At 35.8% G+C, this 19,767-nt stretch overlaps 2 protein-coding genes across 2 annotated transcripts; one reads left to right on the forward strand and one right to left on the reverse strand.

Moving 5' to 3' along the window:
* Positions 1 to 415: 415 nt before the first annotated feature.
* On the reverse strand, positions 416 to 10,353 carry LOC113495139. The gene is made up of 3 exons (XM_026873744.1): positions 9,400 to 10,353; positions 479 to 754; positions 416 to 424 (listed from the first exon to the last, which is right to left on the reverse strand). The coding sequence occupies exons 1-3, from the start codon at positions 10,351 to 10,353 to the stop codon at positions 416 to 418; spliced, it is 1,239 nt and encodes a 412-aa protein (XP_026729545.1).
* Positions 10,354 to 17,119: 6,766 nt separating this feature from the next.
* On the forward strand, positions 17,120 to 18,223 carry LOC113494912. Its single transcript, XM_026873431.1, has 3 exons — positions 17,120 to 17,357; positions 17,526 to 17,642; positions 17,728 to 18,223. Coding segments are annotated over exons 1-3 (462 nt in total). The 5' UTR covers positions 17,120 to 17,355; the 3' UTR covers positions 18,071 to 18,223.
* The last annotated feature ends 1,544 nt before the right edge of the window (positions 18,224 to 19,767 follow it).

A 19,767-nucleotide genomic window follows, 5' to 3' on the forward strand; every position in this document is an offset into this window, starting at 1 on the left:
TAATAATTTAGCAATTCGTCGCTTACATGCACTTGACAAATACATACTGTACTGGGTCATTTTAAATGACCTACAAAATTTATTCATATCAAAGTACATAATTGAATTTTGGTTATAACAAGTAATATTATAGATTAATAAATTTAAATTGTATATATGCATATTCTGCTCATAAGTTAATGAATTAGAGTAGGGCAGAGCACAGAAAATAAATTTACATTTATTCTTTTCACAAATTTGTAACATTGAATCAATACAATCAATAATATTTGCACTACTGACAGCCAGGCCATCCCCAAATAATAAAATACCAGTGGAACCTGCATTGAAATTTTGCAAAAACTGGCACCGGGTAAACAGGTATTCAGTACACTCTGCTGGGAACAGGAACAAATGATACTACCTAATCCTTGACCTAATTTATCTGAAAAGATATGTGTCCTTATAATTTTATCTTTTTTATTCTTTGCAAGCTAACCTTTTTTAAAGCTGGTTTAGTGAGCACCGGTACAGGTTCTGCACTTTGAGGTTTGACAGAGGCCGTGGGCGGTGAGCAGGAGCAAGCACAACACAGATTATTGGTCAGGGATCCGGCCTCCACCATGCGTTCACTCAGTTCTTTTTGTGACGCTTCATATTTATGGAATATATCTTGCAGAGTGCATTCCCTAGACTCAAGCTGTTCTTGGAGGATCGCTGTCTCTTGATCATACATAATCCTACTTTGATCTAGTTGCCTATTTAAGGCCTGTATCTGTGAATTTAAAATTACATGCTTTTTCCTAAGATTAATATTATTGTTTTTACTAGTAGTATATTATTGGGCATTCTGTCCACTCCTCCGCTCATGCATGCGCATTCGCGTCGTGGGACAGAATGCCCAATAGGTTATGAGCGACACATATCATGGAATAGAACGCCTAATGGTGGCTGGTCGCTCGGCGGGTGCGCCTCGCAGCCGATAGTGGTAGAGTATGTTCAATATCCGATAATCGACTCGATCCATTTAGTCGAGTATTCTCACAGGCTTACCATGTGTAATTTGTGATTCGATTGATCAAAAAAGTTTATAAGTGAAGGCTATGAACGTATTTTACCATTCTTAGACATGAAGTTTATTAAACAACCCCAATCATTGAATGTAAACACTATCTGTGATGATATTCCCAAGACTCATGCTCGTCATAGTGAATTATTACCTAACATAGTACGTTGTATAATTTGTGGTCCGTCAAATTGTGGAAAAACAAATTTGCTCATATTGGTCTTCTTATCCATGAAAATGGTTTAAAATTTCAAAATGTTTACGTTTATTCAAAACTTTGCACCAACTTAAGTATAGATTTCTGGAAAGTGTTTTACAACGAGTTCCAGGTATTTCATTTCAGAAATATCATGGAAATGAAGACGTTTTAAGTGTTCAGGATGCTAAACCGAACTCTGTCATAATATTTGATGACGTTGCATGTGAAAATCAAAGTAACATGCGAGATTACTTTGCAATGGGTCGACACATAAATATCGATTGTTTTTATCTCAATCAAACGTATAGTAAAGTGCCAAAACAGTTAGTAAGAGACAACGCTAACCTTATCGTACTATTTAAGCAGGATGATATTAATCTGAAGCATATATATGAAGAACACGTTAATACAGATATGACTTGGGCTCAGTTTCGTGAAATGTGTTCTAAAATTTGGAGTGAACCTTACAACTTTCTGGTAATAAATAAAGATTGCCCTAAAAATAATGGATGTTATAGAAATAAGTTTGACACATTTGTCGTCTTTGAATAAGAAAATGATATATATTTAAGACTCCTGACATTGTTACCTTATTACTCGTTTAACAACTCTTATGAGATAACTATACATTTATCAACGATGGAAAAATCATTGAAAAGACAAATAGTAGATGCTTCAGCGGCTGTAAAGAAAAAAGTACGCGCCATGAGAGAGCTTGAGATTGGCAATAAGCAAGCATTAGAAACGGTTTTTAAACCTATAACCGAATCACTTAATTTACTAAGCAACACCAGTAATGAAACTACTTCTAATGAAAATGGAAAAATCCTGGAAAACAGTCATACATTAAACAATGAAGCCTCTAGTAGCAGAAAGTACGAAGAAAGCAGTGATGAAAATGAAATCGACAGTGAATCTTCATTTCAATCCATGGGTGATAAGAACGAAGAATGCGATACATCATCTTGGTCCCTATCTCCTGAAGCACTACATGATGTACCATTCGGTGTTCGGATAGAGCGTGGAAAACTTATGTTAGGTTCAGCTAGCATTACGATTGGTGACGATTTTGTTACAGTCGCGGGTCGCAAATATCGTAATACACCCGGTTTGAAACATTTGCTGCTAAAAAAAGATGTAGACTTGAGTATAGTGACAGATAATGATATGCAACATTACAAGTCCATGCTGCTCGATACAAATGCACATCGTCGAGATTTTGAACCAAACAAACCCATCAAAAGTAGCAAAGGACAAAAATATTTGCAAATTATTAAACCTCTTTTCAAATTACAAAGTACAAATCAGATCTATAATCAACCAAAGGGAAATGGACTACCCTTGACAAAGTGTGGAGAAAAAACGTAGACTATGTTTATTGGGACAATCCAAACGAACTAGTGGATAGATTAAAACTTTTGATTGCTTCACGAGACGCTGGCAACACTGGGCTGGACAATGAAATAATCTCCATCATTGAAGAATTACGTGAAAGTAAGGTTATCAGTTAATAAATATCTTCCATCCTCTGCATACGTTTCATTTTACTGTTAACCCTTCAATAAAAAGCATACTAATACTACTTATACATTTAAAATGAATATAGACAAATTTGGTCATTATATTCATAAAAGAATGCGATTGACTGAATTATTCGAGAGTAATGATAATTCATTGACAAAAACAGAAAATGGTGAATTTGATTTGAAAGCTGCAACGTTAAGAGGTATCAGAACTCCTGTAGAGCCAGATGACGCTGTAAATAAGGTCTATGTCGATCAATTCATAACAAAAATAACAAAAGATTTACATAAAGCCACGCTGTTAATGCAAGCTCGAATTATGGACGATGTACAAAATACTTTAAAAGCGAAGATATATGAAGTTTCCATTCATTTAGAAGATAAGTTTTACACAAAACAGCTGTAGATAACTTATTAGCACCTAAAAGTCATCATAATGTCCAAACAAGAAATTGTAAATGAAATCCATAAAGCAGCGAGAAAAATTTTTATCGACGATCTGTAATTTTAAAAGGGATTGATGATTTGTGGCAAGCCGATTTAATGGACATGCAAAATTAAGGAAAATACAACAAAGGTTACAATTACATATTATTGGTGATTGATTGTTTCTCAAAATACGCCTGGGCAGAACCGCTCAAATCGAAAAATAAAATTGATGTTACTACTGCATTTGAGAACATACTCAATAAAAGTCAACGCAAACCAGTTAATTTACAAACAGATTCAGGAACAGAGTTTTATAATACATCATTCCAAATGCTCATGAAAAGGTTAATATTAACCATTACTCGACCTTTTCTACAAAGAAAGCTTCAATTGTAGAGCGTTTGATAAAACTTTTAAAAATAAATTGTATAAGTGTTTTAGTATGAACGGAAACTACAAGTGGTATGTAACGGTGTTACAAGATACGTTGAAAATTTATAACAACACAAAGCACCGTACTATTAAATGCAAACCTGTTGAAGTAAATAAATGCAATGAGTTAAACCTAAAAGACAATATAAAAAGAACACATAAGCACATATCTTTTCGTTGCGTACCAAAGTTCAAAGTTGGTGACAGTGTTCGGATTAGTAAATACAAGCATGTTTTTAAAAAGGGATATACTCCTAATTGGTCAACTGAAATATTTACCATAAAAAAGTTAACAATACCACACCCACAACGTATCACATAGAAGATCAACGAAAACAAGCTATTTTAGGAACTTTTTATGAACCGGAACTTCAAAAAACATATTTCCCAAGCGTTTATTTGATAGAAAAAGTTTTAAAAGAAAAGGAAATAAATTGTTTGTGAAATGGTTAGGTTTAAGTAACGCAGAAAATAGTTGGATCAACAGAGCTGCGATTGTGAATTGATAAAAGGTAGATATCAAATCATTCATATAAACATTATTATTTCTTACATGTCTTTCATTTTGCTTTGAACGATGCAAGGTGGTGGACTAGTAAATAGTGTGATTAATAATTTACCCTTTGAACTTCATTTGCCTGGTTACAATTATTGTGGACCAGGTACTAAACTTCAAAAACGTTTACTACGTGGAGATCGAGGCGTAAACAAGTTAGACGAAGCTTGTATGCATCACGATATTGCATATCAGAACCATACAGATTTACCTAATCGACACAAAGCCGATTTACAACTGTTAAACATGGCTAAACAAAGACTTAGGTCTAAGGATGCAGGAAAAGGGGAAAAACTTAGCTCATGGTTAGTGAGCAAAGTCATGAAAGCCAAAATAAAGTCTGGTGCAGGAATTAAAACGTTTAACAGCTTTGTGTCGAAAATAAGATCAAAAATTAGAAAACTAAAACACAAGGACAGTAAGGCTCTTATAAACGCCGCTTACTTGGCTGCAAGAAAAATATTTCCTTGCATACAGAAAGTACGAGTTCCTCGGGTCATACCCATACCGAAAACTGGTGGAGTTCTGCCTTTGATCCCAATTTTTGCTGGTTTATCGGCATTAGGATCTTTAGCGGGTGGTGCTGCTGGTATCGCAAAAAACTGTTAACGATTATAGAACAGCTCAAAAAAATTTACAAGAAACTGAACGACACAATAAAACTATGGAAGCATTAGCCATAGGAAAAGGGTTGTACATTAAACCACATAAAAATGGTACAGGTTTGTTTATAAATTCATCAAAAAACTGATAAGAGAGCTACCTAATCGTCCATTAACTGATATTGATATCAAAAAGCACGCACGCGACTTGCCATACTTTCGAGGAGTTTACATGAAAGATCAGCTACCGAGAAAACCAAAACAGGTTGAATGTGCTATTGTGAATTTGGACAATTCAAAAAATGAAGGAACGCATTGGGTAGCTTATGTTAAATTTAATAATTATTGTGAATATTTTGACAGCTTTGGTGATTTAAAACCGCCTCTCGAATTGATACGGTACTTAAAAAACTATAATATTTTTTATAACTACACAAGATACCAAAAATTCAATTCTGTGAATTGTGGACACTTATGTTTAGAATATCTAAGGAATTTTTGGAAAAATAAACGTGTATAAATTAATATGTTATTCTTTCATTTTTATCATTCTGAAGATGTCCCTCACTTTGTCAATAACTGGAAACTCATCAGATTTGTCTACATACTATCCAAACACATTACAATTAAACGGTCAGTACGAATGCGCATTATTGCATTTCTCAACGTTTAATTCTATTCCAAATATTGATAAAAAGAACAATAAGTTCTACTATGGATCCGAGGAAGTAATTGAAATACCCGAAGGAACTTATGAACTTCAAGATATTAGTGATTATATTAAATCCAAAATACAAAATGCATCGATAAAACTACGATGCAATAACAATACTCTAAAAACTACAATACTCTGTTCAAAAGATATAAACTTCGATAAGGAAGACACTTTTCGAAATCTACTAGGGTATGATAAGCAGATCTTGAAAGCTAATAAATTGCATGTCTCACAGTTCCCAGTTAACATTTTACCAACAACCGTGATCAGGATTGAATGTGATATTGTCAGTGGTTCGTACATAAACGGAGAGCCCAGTCACATTATCCACGAATTTGCACTCAACGTGCCACCAGGATATAGAATCATAGAAATTCCTAAAAACGCAATATACTTTCCGATTAACCAAAACAACATAAGCTGCATACATATACGGTTACTGGACATAAACAATCAACTAATAAATTTACGCGGTGAAGAAGTACAGCTGTATTTACATCTAAGAAGAAAAAATGATTGACTATAATAAATATATATATCAACCAGAAAAAATCCTCAGTTTACATCAAGCTCCCAGTCATATAAGGTCTAGCTCGAGGAAAATAATAAAATTAACAAGAGAAAATAAAGCATTTCTTAAAGCAATCGGTTTACTAAAATGAATATCTTAGATGTTTTATCCGCACCAACCTACGACAATACTGTTGAAGGCATCGAATACCATTCATATAAACCGTACGTGACTAGTTTTAACAGGAATGACGAGATACGCATACCTATCAACCAACAGGACTTGTATGTACTACCGTCAGCAAGCACTTTGTATTTGGAAGGAACCATAGTTGTTAATAAAAAGGATTCAAAAGAAGCCGCGAGCAGTGTTCATTTTACTAATAATGCTCTACTCTATCTTTTCCAAGATATAAGGTACGAATTAAATGGCGTGGAGATTGATAAAATAAAAAATGCGGGAGTTACTACCACCATGAAATCATTAATATCGATGAATGAAAGTGAATCAAAGCTATCTCACGCATGGGGCTGGAACATTGATGGTATAAAAAATATTAATGGAGGTAATTTTTCCGTTTCTATACCACTATGTAACATACTTGGTTTTGCTGAAGATTTTAAGAAAATTGTTATAAACAGTAGACATGAACTGATATTGCTAAGAAGTAACACGAACTTAAATGCAGTGAAACTGAATACTGGTGAAGTAATTGACGACATAAAGATCAATAAAATTATATGGCGTGTACCGCATGTTAAAGTATCGGACAAAGAAAAAATAAGTTTGTTAAAATTGTTAGAAAAAGATCGACCTCTTCAGATGATATTTAGAAATTGGGATTTATACGAATACCCAGCTCTACCAAAAACTACGAAACACACCTGGTCTATAAAAACTTCATCGCAAATAGAGAAACCAAGATACGTAATTATTGGTTTACAAACAAACAGAAAAAATAATTCAAGTTCTGATATGTCACAGTTTGATCACTGTCACGTTCGGGATGTTAAAGTATATCTAAATTCGACTTACTTCCCGTATGAAAACCTTAATATTAGTTTCGCGAATAATAGAATCGCTTTATTATATGAGCAATACATCCGATTTCAACAGTCTTATTACGGACGCCGTTCGGAGCCATTATTAAGTCAGAAACAATTTAGAGATATAGCACCACTATTTATAATCAATTGCTCTAGACAAGCGGACAACGTAAAAACAGGCCCTGTTGTCGATGTGAGAGTAGAAATTGAGTGCGAAGCGGAGATACCAGACCAAACTTCAGCATATTGTCTCATATTGAACGATTGTATCATTGAATACAAACCCTTAAGTAATACTGTGAGAAAAATATCATGAATCCAAATACTATCATAATAGATGTTCAAGGTTTTAAAGATCTTTATAACAATTTCATAATAAAGGAATTGGCTTTTGCTACTCGAGAATATACTCAAACATTTTTAGTAAAACCTCCATACTTGTTTAAATATTTGACAAGCGACGAAAAGACACAAGTTAAATGGTTGGAAAGGCATAAAGGTATTTATTGGAACGAGGGATACATTGACTACAGAGAGTTTAAACGAATAATTGTTCCATATCTAGAAAATAAGGAAATTATTGTAAATGGCTTTCAAAAGATAAAGTGGATAAATGATCTTTGTGAGGATTGTGTGGTATCAGACCTTGGAACAACACATTGTATCAATTTCTCAGAGCTGTATAAAAAATATTGTGTTGGTCAATCTAATTTTAATTGTAATATACATTGAAATGAAACTACTTTTACGGATTTTATCGCGGTTTAATTTTAGATTTTAGTTCCCGACGTTTCGAAACCTTTGCAGGTATCATGGTCACGGGCAGACTGAGATGGTGTTCGTGCAGTTAAAGAACACATAGCTGACGTCAAACACCGCCGCTCAACGAAGTCTGCAGTCGCCGAACATGCTGAAGGTTCCAGCCATTATATTAGATTTGACCAACCACAGATCCTCGCTAAAGAATCCAAATTCCTACCTAGGATGTTTCGCGAGGCTATTGAGATTAAAAAACACCCTAATTTCAATAGAGAAGATGGCTGGAAGATATCACCTACTTGGGATCCAATAATAAATAAACTCAAGGCCAAACCCAAGAGCAGCGCTGCAAGACATCAAGACACAGTGAGCTCATACTGCGTAGGTCGGACCACAAATAATTAATTAAAATATGAAGGTAGAACGAGCAACATCTTCTGTCAAGACGAACACCATCTCAGTCTGCCCGTGACCATGATACCTGCAAAGGTTTCGAAACGTCGGGAACTAAAATCTAAAATTAAACCGCGATAAAATCCGTAAAAGTAGTTTCATTTCAATGTCTAACATTCGCGTAAACCTAAGAAACCACTATGTAATATACATGCAAAACATTGTGCACTTAAAAATGTGTTATGTATAAAAAAGTATTTAGAATGGTAAAATGTGTACCTTTTTTATAATAACTATCGTGAGACTGATTCATTATTAAATGATGTAACGGTTTACTCACGCGTATTTATCGGGGTAGCCCGACTAGTTTCGGACCCAACCGGAGTCCTTAATCATGAGCAGACGCGGCGGGATCGCGAGTCGAACTGACGTCAGCGGCCGCGCATCTCGCTGCGTAGCGTCGCGCCCGCGCCGTGAGCGGCGGTGGGGCCGGCGACGCCGGTGGCGCGGGTGGGGGGTCTGCTGTCGTCATTGGCATCGTCCGTGCTCCCGTACTGGTTGAGTCAGTGCATACTATGCTGACCGCGTCGCTTTCCAGGCCTGGCTTCGTATGACATAACGCAGCATTTAGTGCTGGTTTCCACGCTGGTGGCAGTGTCCATCCACGATCTCTATTGAAATTCGGGTGACGGCTGATTTCTATAGCCTCACGTACTTTTCGCGGCACGAAGTATTTCTCCTTCGCTAGTACGGAGGCTTTGTCGAAACGTATGTAGTGTGCCGTCCCCGCATTACACACATGTTCTGCCACTGCCGACTTGTCGGTGTCCATGTTCTTCATGCTGCGTATATGTTCGCCAAGTCTGGTTGCTACATTACGCCGGGTTTCCCCAATATAGCTCAGGCCGCAGTCGCACGGTATTTTGTATACTCCCGGGAAGCCTAAAGGATCCTTGTCCTTGGGAGAGCGGATCATCTGTCGCAGTTGTCCGGGTGGCCGATAGATCGTCTTGATGCTATATCTCCGGCGTAACAAGCGACCTATCTTGTCTGTGACACCCTGCACGTATGGTAAGTACGCAGGAGTCCGCTCAGCCTCCGCCGGACGCTTGCGAGCTTCGCCCGCAGATCCCAGGAGACGTCTGCACTTGCGCCACTGATATCCGTTGCGCTCTAATACGTCACGTACATGCCTCAGTTCCGCATTGACGTATTCATGGTCGCAGAGAGCGAGTGCTCGGTTCAGCAGCGTACGAGGCACCGAAGATAGGTGTGAGGGGTGGTGATGGGAGTCGGCTCGTAGGTACCGGTCTGTGTGCGTTGGCTTCCGGTATACGGTATGAGTCACCCGTCCGTTCGGCTCTCGGATGACCAGTACGTCCAGGAACGGTAACTTTCCTTCTTTTTCCTCCTCTATGGTGACCTCTATCTTCGCGTGCACCCGATTTTGGTGTGACGTCAGGTCCTTCAATGCGTCCCGGGCGACGACAGCAAAGATATCATCTACATATCGCCACCAGTATCGCGGTTTCACGTTTGCAGAGTCTAGTGCTTTTTCCTCAAACCACTCCATGAAGATGTTTGCCACAACGGGCGCCAGTGGTGAGCCCATAGCCACTCCGTCAATTTGGAGGTAAAAGTCCCCTCGCCACAGGAAATATCCACTTTTAAGACAATACGTGATACTCTCAACGTAGCCAGTAGGTAGTGTAGTTCCGCCTAAAAGGGTTGTGATTATTCGTATGACCTCATCTACTGGTACGTTGGTAAACAGCGACGTAATGTCAAAACTAACCATTATATCTGTGTCCTGCAGCTGTATACCCTCTAGCAACTCAACAAAATGACGGGAGTCTCTCACGTAGCTACTCGTTTTGCCCGTGTATGGTTGTAATAGTGTAGCCAGGTGACGCGACAGTTTATAGGTCGGTGCGTCTATCTGGCTAACTATAGGTCGTAGGGGCCAATTTGATTTGTGTATTTTTGGCAAACCATAAATTTTGGGTGGTGTCGGATTGAGTGGACGTAGTTGTGCTACCAGCTCCTTGTCACCGATGATGTGGAGAAGTTTGTTTATCTTCGTCGTGACTCGGGATGTAGGGTTGTAACTAACTTTACAATAAACACTTGTGTCGCCCACCATTTGCGTTATCTTGTGTTCGTACGCTTCGGCGCGGCCTGAGCTATATTGGGGAAACCCGGCGTAATGTAGCAACCAGACTTGGCGAACATATACGCAGCATGAAGAACATGGACACCGACAAGTCGGCAGTGGCAGAACATGTGTGTAATGCGGGGACGGCACACTACATACGTTTCGACAAAGCCTCCGTACTAGCGAAGGAGAAATACTTCGTGCCGCGAAAAGTACGTGAGGCTATAGAAATCAGCCGTCACCCGAATTTCAATAGAGATCGTGGATGGACACTGCCACCAGCGTGGAAACCAGCACTGAATGCTGCGTTATGTCATACGAAGCCAAGCCTGGAAAGCGACGCGGTCAGCATAGTATGCACTGACTCAGCCAGTACGGGAGCACGGACGATGCCAATGACGACAGCAGACCCCCCACCCGCGCCACCGGCGTCGCCGGCCCCACCGCCGCTCACGGCGCGGGCGCGACGCTACGCAGCGAGATGCGCGGCCGCTGACGTCAGTTCGACTCGCGATCCCGCCGCGTCTGCTCATGATTAAGGACTCCGGTTGGGTCCGAAACTAGTCGGGCTACCCCGATAAATACGCGTGAGTAAACCGTTACATCATTTAATAATGAATCAGTCTCACGATAGTTATTATAAAAATATAGTGAACCGTTACGGTGCGGTATGGCTAGATAAAGTAAATGTGTACCTACTCATTAAGTAAATAGTTTTGTAAATAAAAACTAATTTTAATTGTAGTGTACACACTAAAGTATGTGCTCTAAAAATGTGTTATGTTTGAAAAAGTATTTGGAGTGGTAATTAAATGTATTATTTAAGATATATTTTTTAAATAAAACAACTTTTATCTATAATTGTATTTTTAATTCAAATTATACATCGTATACAAATTACAAAATTAAATTGAAACGAATAACCAATATAAATAAGATTAATAAAAAACTGAATATAATTCTAGATCGATATCATCAAAAATCACTGTCTATTAAAGATTTAGAGATCTTTTTAACTAATGATTCTGTTTCATCCATAACACTGTCCATGGCATCCCTGACAATATACTGAGCACTTATCACAACATTCTCGTTTTCACTATCGCTGTCATTTGTTTGAGAACTATTGTTGTTGCAGAGATCAATAACAGCAATTTTGATTAACTTAAGACCTCGTCGTTGTAAACGGCTGACAACAAAAGATTTCGTGGCATTCTGTTTTTTTAAAGTTTCTCTGCGACGCAGCTTCTGCTTTTTTTCTTTGTTTTACATTGTTCTGGTTCAGTGCGACACAGCTCAGAGAATCCTTCGTAAGGATCCTGAGCATACTGGCTAAACACAATTTCTGAGTCAGATATCTGAAACAAGAAGATACGCAAAAATAAATAATCAATACTGGTGTACATAATCCACTAGTAGGTTAACGTTAGATTACAATATCTAACTTACCGTTGACATGATGATGTATAATGTCACATATACTATATTATAGTAATAGTCTGTAAATAATAAAAACGCAACCAACAATCAACTTTATATAAGGCTTTAAAATTGTTAGCTTTGCATTTATTTGGGTCTGTATATAAATTGTTTGAAAACCACTCTTTCGTAAATATACTTAGAGTTCCATATTACATAACGGTTTTAGACTAAAGTATAAACTGCAATCTTGCATAATATTTTACTTGCAACATAGCACAAGTGTCTACTCGTCCCACTACAAACTTATGTATTATATTGAATCATTGCAATCACAAATATTACAAGACATATGGAAAATAAAACACATGTCAAAAGTACAGGTATTATATATTTAACTCTTCTAATTCAATAAAACAAGTTTGTACTCAACAAAATTTAATTTATACGTATTTACAATCTGTTTTACAAACAAGTATTTTATTTAATAACATATTTGTTTCTATAATATTACAGCTCATTTGTATCTTAAATAATATAACTTATATTATGTACGTTAAATGATAACACATTGAGATAACATAAAGTCAAATAACCTTTTAAGATGGAAGTATGTCCCCACGCTTGGGTTGCAACATTGCATTTGGATATTAAACGTTTATCATCGTTACTTGATAGTGCTATTTTATTCACACTTTGTGTAAATATTTCATGTTTAATTGATTTGAATAAGATATTTTTTCGATGGATTATGTCTCTATTAAATAATACATGCTGATAATTATCAATAGTTAAATCACGGACCACACAAGACTTAATACCTTTTGCTTTCTTAATGACATTGTTCATAGTTTTTATTGAATATAATTTTGACCTTAAACCAACAAATTCGGTAATCAGCTCGCCACCCATTTCGTCTTTAAATAATCCCGGCACTTTTTTATTTATTTGCGGTATCATAAATTTATTATTAATGTTATAGTTGCTAGTATCGAAGTACTGTAAAAAATTATATTTTATATCGTTATAGAAATCATCCGTGTATATAATATATACAAAAGAATCCGTGTCAGTGTAGCATAATTTAACTCTATCGCCGTAAAAAGGTTTAACTATGTTATAATGAAAATGATACATATGTGATTTAGATAGTTCTAATACAGTAAAGCCTATGTATATCGGTTTATCCAATATTAAACGGTCAGGTTTCATTTGTATTGCTACTAAGTTTTCCGATAAAACTGAAGCACTATGAAAATAAGGATTGCTTATGAGTTTTTCAGCACAAGTATATTTTTTGGTTTTATTATTTGGACTATTCCATGAGTTCACTAAATGAACAGTCACCCTTTTTTCTGTATTTTCTAAAGTTTTACCAAAAACGCTATTGTTTAATAACTTAAAGAAATCCTGCTCAAAAACACTTTTTGCGTTTTGTCGTAATTTGGTATTTAATTCGATGTACTCCTTTAAATATGCACTTTGTCGAAACGTAATGACTCTATGTATTTTACGTAATAATAAACCATGCTCAAGACATTTCTTTAAGTGTACATAATGAATCACGTATTTATACTTATTGTAGAGATTTGCAATAAGTTTTTCTGTTTTACCGCCCGGGGGTTTACATTTTTCAGCACAGAAAGGTAAGTCGTTGTGTAAATTATGTAACGTTTCAGGGTATAAGAGATCTACTTCAAGTATAAAACCCCATTCCGCGTTATCTCTAATATTTTCTACGACTAACTGATCTATTTCTTGTTGATTTAAAAATCGGAAACCCGAGTGAGGTAAATACTGACACATACTATAGCCGTATAGATTATTACAGTCTAAATAACTTATAAAACACTGTGGTTCCACTGCATCATACGATGACATATATCTATTATTAGCTTTTGCATAGCGGTGGGAACACATACATAAACCTCCTCTTATACCGCTTTGAATCATCCGCACAATAGATAAGTCTGTTATAAGTTCTAATTTAACTCCCGTTTTTAAAAGCATAGCATCAAACGATAAACTAGGAGCAGTAATATAAAACGCAGGGTCGAGCTGATAATGCACTTTACAAGTTTTTCGAAAATTTTGAAATATGTCCGTAAGTAATAGTACATCAGTCTTTAAATATAAGTCAGTATATTCACCCATTGTTTTTATGCCAAATTTGGTCCATACCGAGTTAGCGTGGTTATAGTCCTCCTGTGAAATATGCTCATTACTTAAGGAATTGAAAAATAAATGTTTCGGTGGTAACGTTTTTTCTTCATAGCAATTCCAATTGCTCATGTAATCGTAAGGATAAATGCCTTTTCGGGTAAGTAAATTAAACTGATCATTTATAGGGAAATGAAAGCGCAAGCTAATAAAATCCTCAATTCGCATAGTCTTTGATAGCTTGTCTAAACTAGTGCCTAAGAAATTAAATGAATCTAAAAATCTAATTTGTACGTATTCATTCTCGTCTATATGTATAAATTTGGAAAATGATATATATTTTTCTTTGGTTCTAGGGATGATATTTAATTTGCTAGGCGTTTCACCTAACTTTTTAATAAAAAGGTGACAGTCGTATCCTGATAAATTATGAAAAAATATTGGTATGAACATAGGTAGCTTATATTGTAAATTACAATGTCGATGAGCTGCACCGCGATATCGACCAGTAATATGACAGTGATCTCTTACTTTATTATTCCATAACAGATTATCGCATATGTGACATTTCCAAGCTTTTTTGTAATCAATTCCGTCTTTCTCAGAAAATATAATCGAAACATTTTGAGTTAATTTGTTATAAATTCTTTTGACGTCTTCAGTAAGCTATAAATTTCGATACACAATCAATTCCACGATAAGTTTTGAATTCATTAAAATTATCATCGCACGATGAAACAATATTATACGCGAAGGCTGAAGGAACGTGTCGTTGTAAGCGTGACGTGTTAGCGGTGTCCGATTCATGGCCGGAAATCGGTTCGAGTAATGTTTCGAAATCAGCGTAGATTATGAAAGGAATGTCTTGTTTTTTATTATAATTTTTGAATTGTAAAAATGTTCCTTTATCAGGCAATACAGTAATAACTCCTGCACACAAATGATTTTCAAAACGTTCTTCACTTGAAAAAAACACTAAACAGGTTTCGCAGAAATATATCTTACTATGATGTTTTGTTATTTGGGTTTTAACGAGGCGTGGTAAATCTTTAATGAGACAATAGTGAGATGAATTCGAATTTTCTAAAAAAAGTAAATGAATTTTCTTAGATTTATGATTAATTTTCTCAGATTTGTATAGAGGTCCTGTTATAGTCTTACTACCTCTTAAACCGTAAATATAAATATTTAAAAAAGGATTGTTCCTTTCAAAAGTATCTATATCAGAAAAAGTGATTGGCAATTGGATATCATTTACGTTCAAGACATCGCGGAAAAGAGGATACGATGTTATTCTTTCAGGATGTCTATTCGTTGGGTATAAAGCAGCAACTACACACCACAAAAAACAACACTCGTCATTATTTTGAATATTCAAACATGCTTTCTTATTTTTAATGTATTTAGGTAAATCTATAAATTGCGATCCGCTGAGAGGTTGATATTTATTAATATTTATTTCTAGATGTGAATTATTCAAAAACGTCCATCCGCTGTCCCTTTCTTGAAAGTCATCAATTTTTTTTAATATTATCGATACAGCTTTTTCATAGAAAGATTTGAAGTTGTAATTTAAATGAATAATAAAATTTTTTGTTGCAAAAGACTTTAACTCTTGGAGGTCATTTTTAAACATTAAAAAATTTGCGAAATATTCAAAATTAATTTTAACAGAATAATGTTTTTGAAGCGAACTATCAATTAAAGATTTAACTTGATCATTAATAATGTTTAAAAAGCTTTCTGGGTAAATATTTATTTCCGTTTTAGGTGTAGCTATCCGGTAACTTGTAATACGTCCTTTCAAACAGGAATGTATTATTGCGACGTTATCATTGATGTGAATAGTACTATTATTTTTATGCTTATTAGTTCGCAAATGGTTACTCCAACGACGAAAATCCACTTCAATGTTGCAAACCGAACAGAATGGCATTTTATCTATAGAAACTTATAAAAGAGTAATCGTACCTGCGAGGTATATTTTTCGTGTAAATACTACTTTAAAAACTAAAACTTAATCACAGGATCTGTTGACTGCTGCTACTATTAGACTATGGTATATTTTCATCACAAGCACCAAAGTAACGGCTCTATTCTGCTTCTGAAAAACCATGAAACTTAGGTTAGAAATAGTGTACACACAAAAATGTAATTTAGACTTAAGTACGCGGTACAAGAACCGCGGTCATTTCTTTACATAAAAACCTGTGATTATAATAGTATTATTTAAGATAGCTCAAATCTATTTTCAAAACCAAAAGAAAATCATTACCTCCTTTTTTAATTGATTATCAATACCTCAGATGATTGTCGTATCGTATTTTTAATCGTAAATTGTAAGATCTTATTCACTGTGCGACGATCTCTGTTTCCCAAAGGTATTAAGGAATTTTAACATTTAGGAGTCCTGAAAAAACAAAAATACATGAGCTTAAGTATCCATAGGTGTTAATGATCGTGAAGCAATTAGTTAAATAGTTAAAGACTTACCTTACAATATTGAGACAAGAGTTTCTTCGAATTACAGGTAATTCATGAGATTTATTAATTTTAGTTAAGTTTAGTAAGTAAACTGTGAGTGAAAATTATTTATTATGACATAGGTCTAACATGCAGCAAAAATTACGAAATTATGAATGTACCTAAGTTTCAAATTGCAATTATTGTTGTTTGCATTGTTTTACGTAGGGTTGTCGCACAAAGAATATAAATAATATTATCATTACAGAAATAACAAGTTGTAGCTTGTTAAAAATAATGCAGAATCAATGACTAAAGTTGAGTACTTGTTCAAAACTAATTATTTTTAGCATATTAAAATCTGCGATCCGTTTGGTTAAATAGATATTAATAAATTTTTACTTTGGCAAAAAATCTCACAGACGGTGTTATTTGTCTACTTTAGATTTTCATATTCTCCTATCAGCCTAATAACTATAATTCATAAAATATAATCATAAAATAATTATATCTATAAAAATGATAATCCTTACGAATTGCTAAATTAGCAATAAGTAAAAAATCATACGATGTAACGTGATCACATAAAGCGAAATATTGCATTACAATAAGAATCCCTTAGTCGATACTTTTTTTGATTTACACGAGTATAATACGTACATAATAAATTGTATTGTCGTTTATAACGTTTGCTTTGATTGCGCACGTTTTAAATTATTCGAGATAACACTTCACATTTGCTTATAAGCAAAGACATGTTGGTTAGCGATCATTACTTTCTAGTGCTGATATAATATTTGGTTCAATACCATACCCCAGCTACTGGTTTTCAGCTAAAATCTAGAAAGTAAATCGTTCAACAAAACAAAAGTTCTGAATATCTTTAGTGCAAGTTTAGTATACTCGTACTTCATCGCCACCTAATTTGCCAGAATCACACCAGTAAAGATGTAAGTACTATATTATTACTCGATTAATTTCTATCTTGATTTTTCAGTGTTTGATGTAATCGAACCTTGTTCAATTTTATTTAAAACAACGGTTTTATATGAAATTAATGTGTGAGTAACATAACGTTTAATAAATGTTTATAATTAATTCATAAATTAAACTTTCAGGTCGGACTGCGAGAGTGACATCGTTCCCTTCAACAATGAACGTAAAATAGAAAGTTCCCATAAACGGACAACATCGACAGGCAAACGCAAGACACCCACAAAATCTGCTATTATAAGGTAACTATACGGTACAATAAAATTATATTAAATTATAATGAATATACGAGTACGTGTTAATATTATTCTTTACTCCTTGTTGCAGCAAAAAAAATAAGACAGATATATTCGGGCTCCGACATGAACGGAACGATGAATGTGATGGCTCGTCAACGCCTGTGTTGTCTACGTTCTTCGTTACAAGATTAGCAAACCGCAACGAGCGCCGGACTGCAAACACCTCCGGCGAGTACTATATTGACCTCAAGGTGTATCAAACTAATGACGCTCGTGAAACAGACTCTCAAGAACTATGGAGGAAAGCGCTACTTCGATTAAAACTCCAGACTGACGGTGACACCATCCAGTGGCGTAAACTCCAAGCGTTCGTGCAGTCTGCAGATGAGCTGTTTATGAAGCCGCCAACGTTTTTTTCGTCTAATGCATAAGATCAATTACTTGTGTCATATTTTAAATACAATTTAATCAATATATTATTACACTTTTAGTTTGTTTTTTATTATGTGCCTTGCGATGAAAAAGCATACTGCGTACCAGTCTGTGTTACAGACGATTGTACCAGTTGTGAGCGCGCAATAGCATATTTAAAATACAAACATTGCCTGTTGGTTCCTATCGTTATTGCGATGAAAAAGCATACTGCGTTTGAGTCTGGATCAGACTACAGAACCAGTTGTGAGCGCGCAAAAACGAAAACATTACAAACATTGCCTGTTGGTTCCTATCGTTATTGCGATGAAAAAGCATACTGCGTTTGAGTCTGGACCAGACGACAGAACCAGTTGTGAGCGCGCAAAAACGAAAACATTACAAACATTGCCTGTTGGTTCCTATCGTTATTGCGATGAAAAAGCATACTGCGTTTGAGTCTGGACCAGACGATAGATCCAGTTGTGAGCGCGCAAAAACGAAAACATTACAAACATTGCCTGTTGGTTCCTATCGTTATTGCGATGAAAAAGCATACTGCGTTTGAGTCTGGACCAGACGACAGAACCAGTTGTGAGCGCGCAAAAACGAAAACATTACAAACATTGCCTGTTGGTTCCTATCGTTATTGCGATGAAAAAGCATACTGCGTTTGAGTCTGGACCAGACGACAGAACCAGTTGTGAGCGCGCAAAAACGAAAACATTACAAACATTGCCTGTTGGTTCCTATCGTTATTGCGATGAAAAAGCATACTGCGTTTGAGTCTGGACCAGACGATAGATCCAGTTGTGAGCGCGCAAAAACGAAAACATTACAAACATTGCCTGTTGGTTCCTATCGTTATTGCGATGAAAAAGCATACTGCGTTTGAGTCTGGACCAGACGACAGAACCAGTTGTGAGCGCGCAAAAACGAAAACATTACAAACATTGCCTGTTGGTTCCTATCGTTATTGCGATGAAAAAGCATACTGCGTTTGAGTCTGGACCAGACGATAGATCCAGTTGTGAGCGCGCGAAAACGAAAACATTACAATCAAGTCGTTTCGATGGTGTATCACCGTTGGAACGCAATACAACAAGTCGTTTTAATGGTTTAATATCATTTTAACGCAATTCAATGAATCAAGTCGTTTCGATCACGTTGGAACGCAATACAACAAGTCGTTTTAATGGTTTAATATCATTTTAACGCAATTCATTCTTTGTTTCTTTTAATTCACACAATTTATCAAAATTTGAGAATCAAGTGAATTGCTCAAAACCCATTGGGCGTTCTATTCCATGATATGTGTCGCTCATAACCTATTGGGCATTCTGTCCCACGACGCGAATGCGCATGCATGAGCGAAGGAGTGGGACAGAATGCCCAATAATATACTACTTTTACTAATACTTAAATGATGCAGTGATTTCCTGTGTTTCTTTATAATTTGTAGGATATTCAATTAAGGACACATCTCCTGTCAAGTCAATAGTTACAGTGTTTACAGGGATCTCATTACAAATAAGCGTGGAGCCACTATCAACTAACTCATCGAAAAGACTACAGGTGGTAGTGGACTGTTCCTGAAACTTGGCCAGTTCCATTGAGGCGAGGGACTTATGGGCCACACTCAACTCAAGTTCTAGTTCGGCAATACGTTTCAAGGCTTGCTCGTGTGTGTCCATACACCGCTGAAACTCTGCAACCA

Source organism: Trichoplusia ni, chromosome 6, assembly GCF_003590095.1.
Source record: "Trichoplusia ni isolate ovarian cell line Hi5 chromosome 6, tn1, whole genome shotgun sequence".
NCBI lineage: Eukaryota > Metazoa > Arthropoda > Insecta > Lepidoptera > Noctuidae > Trichoplusia > Trichoplusia ni.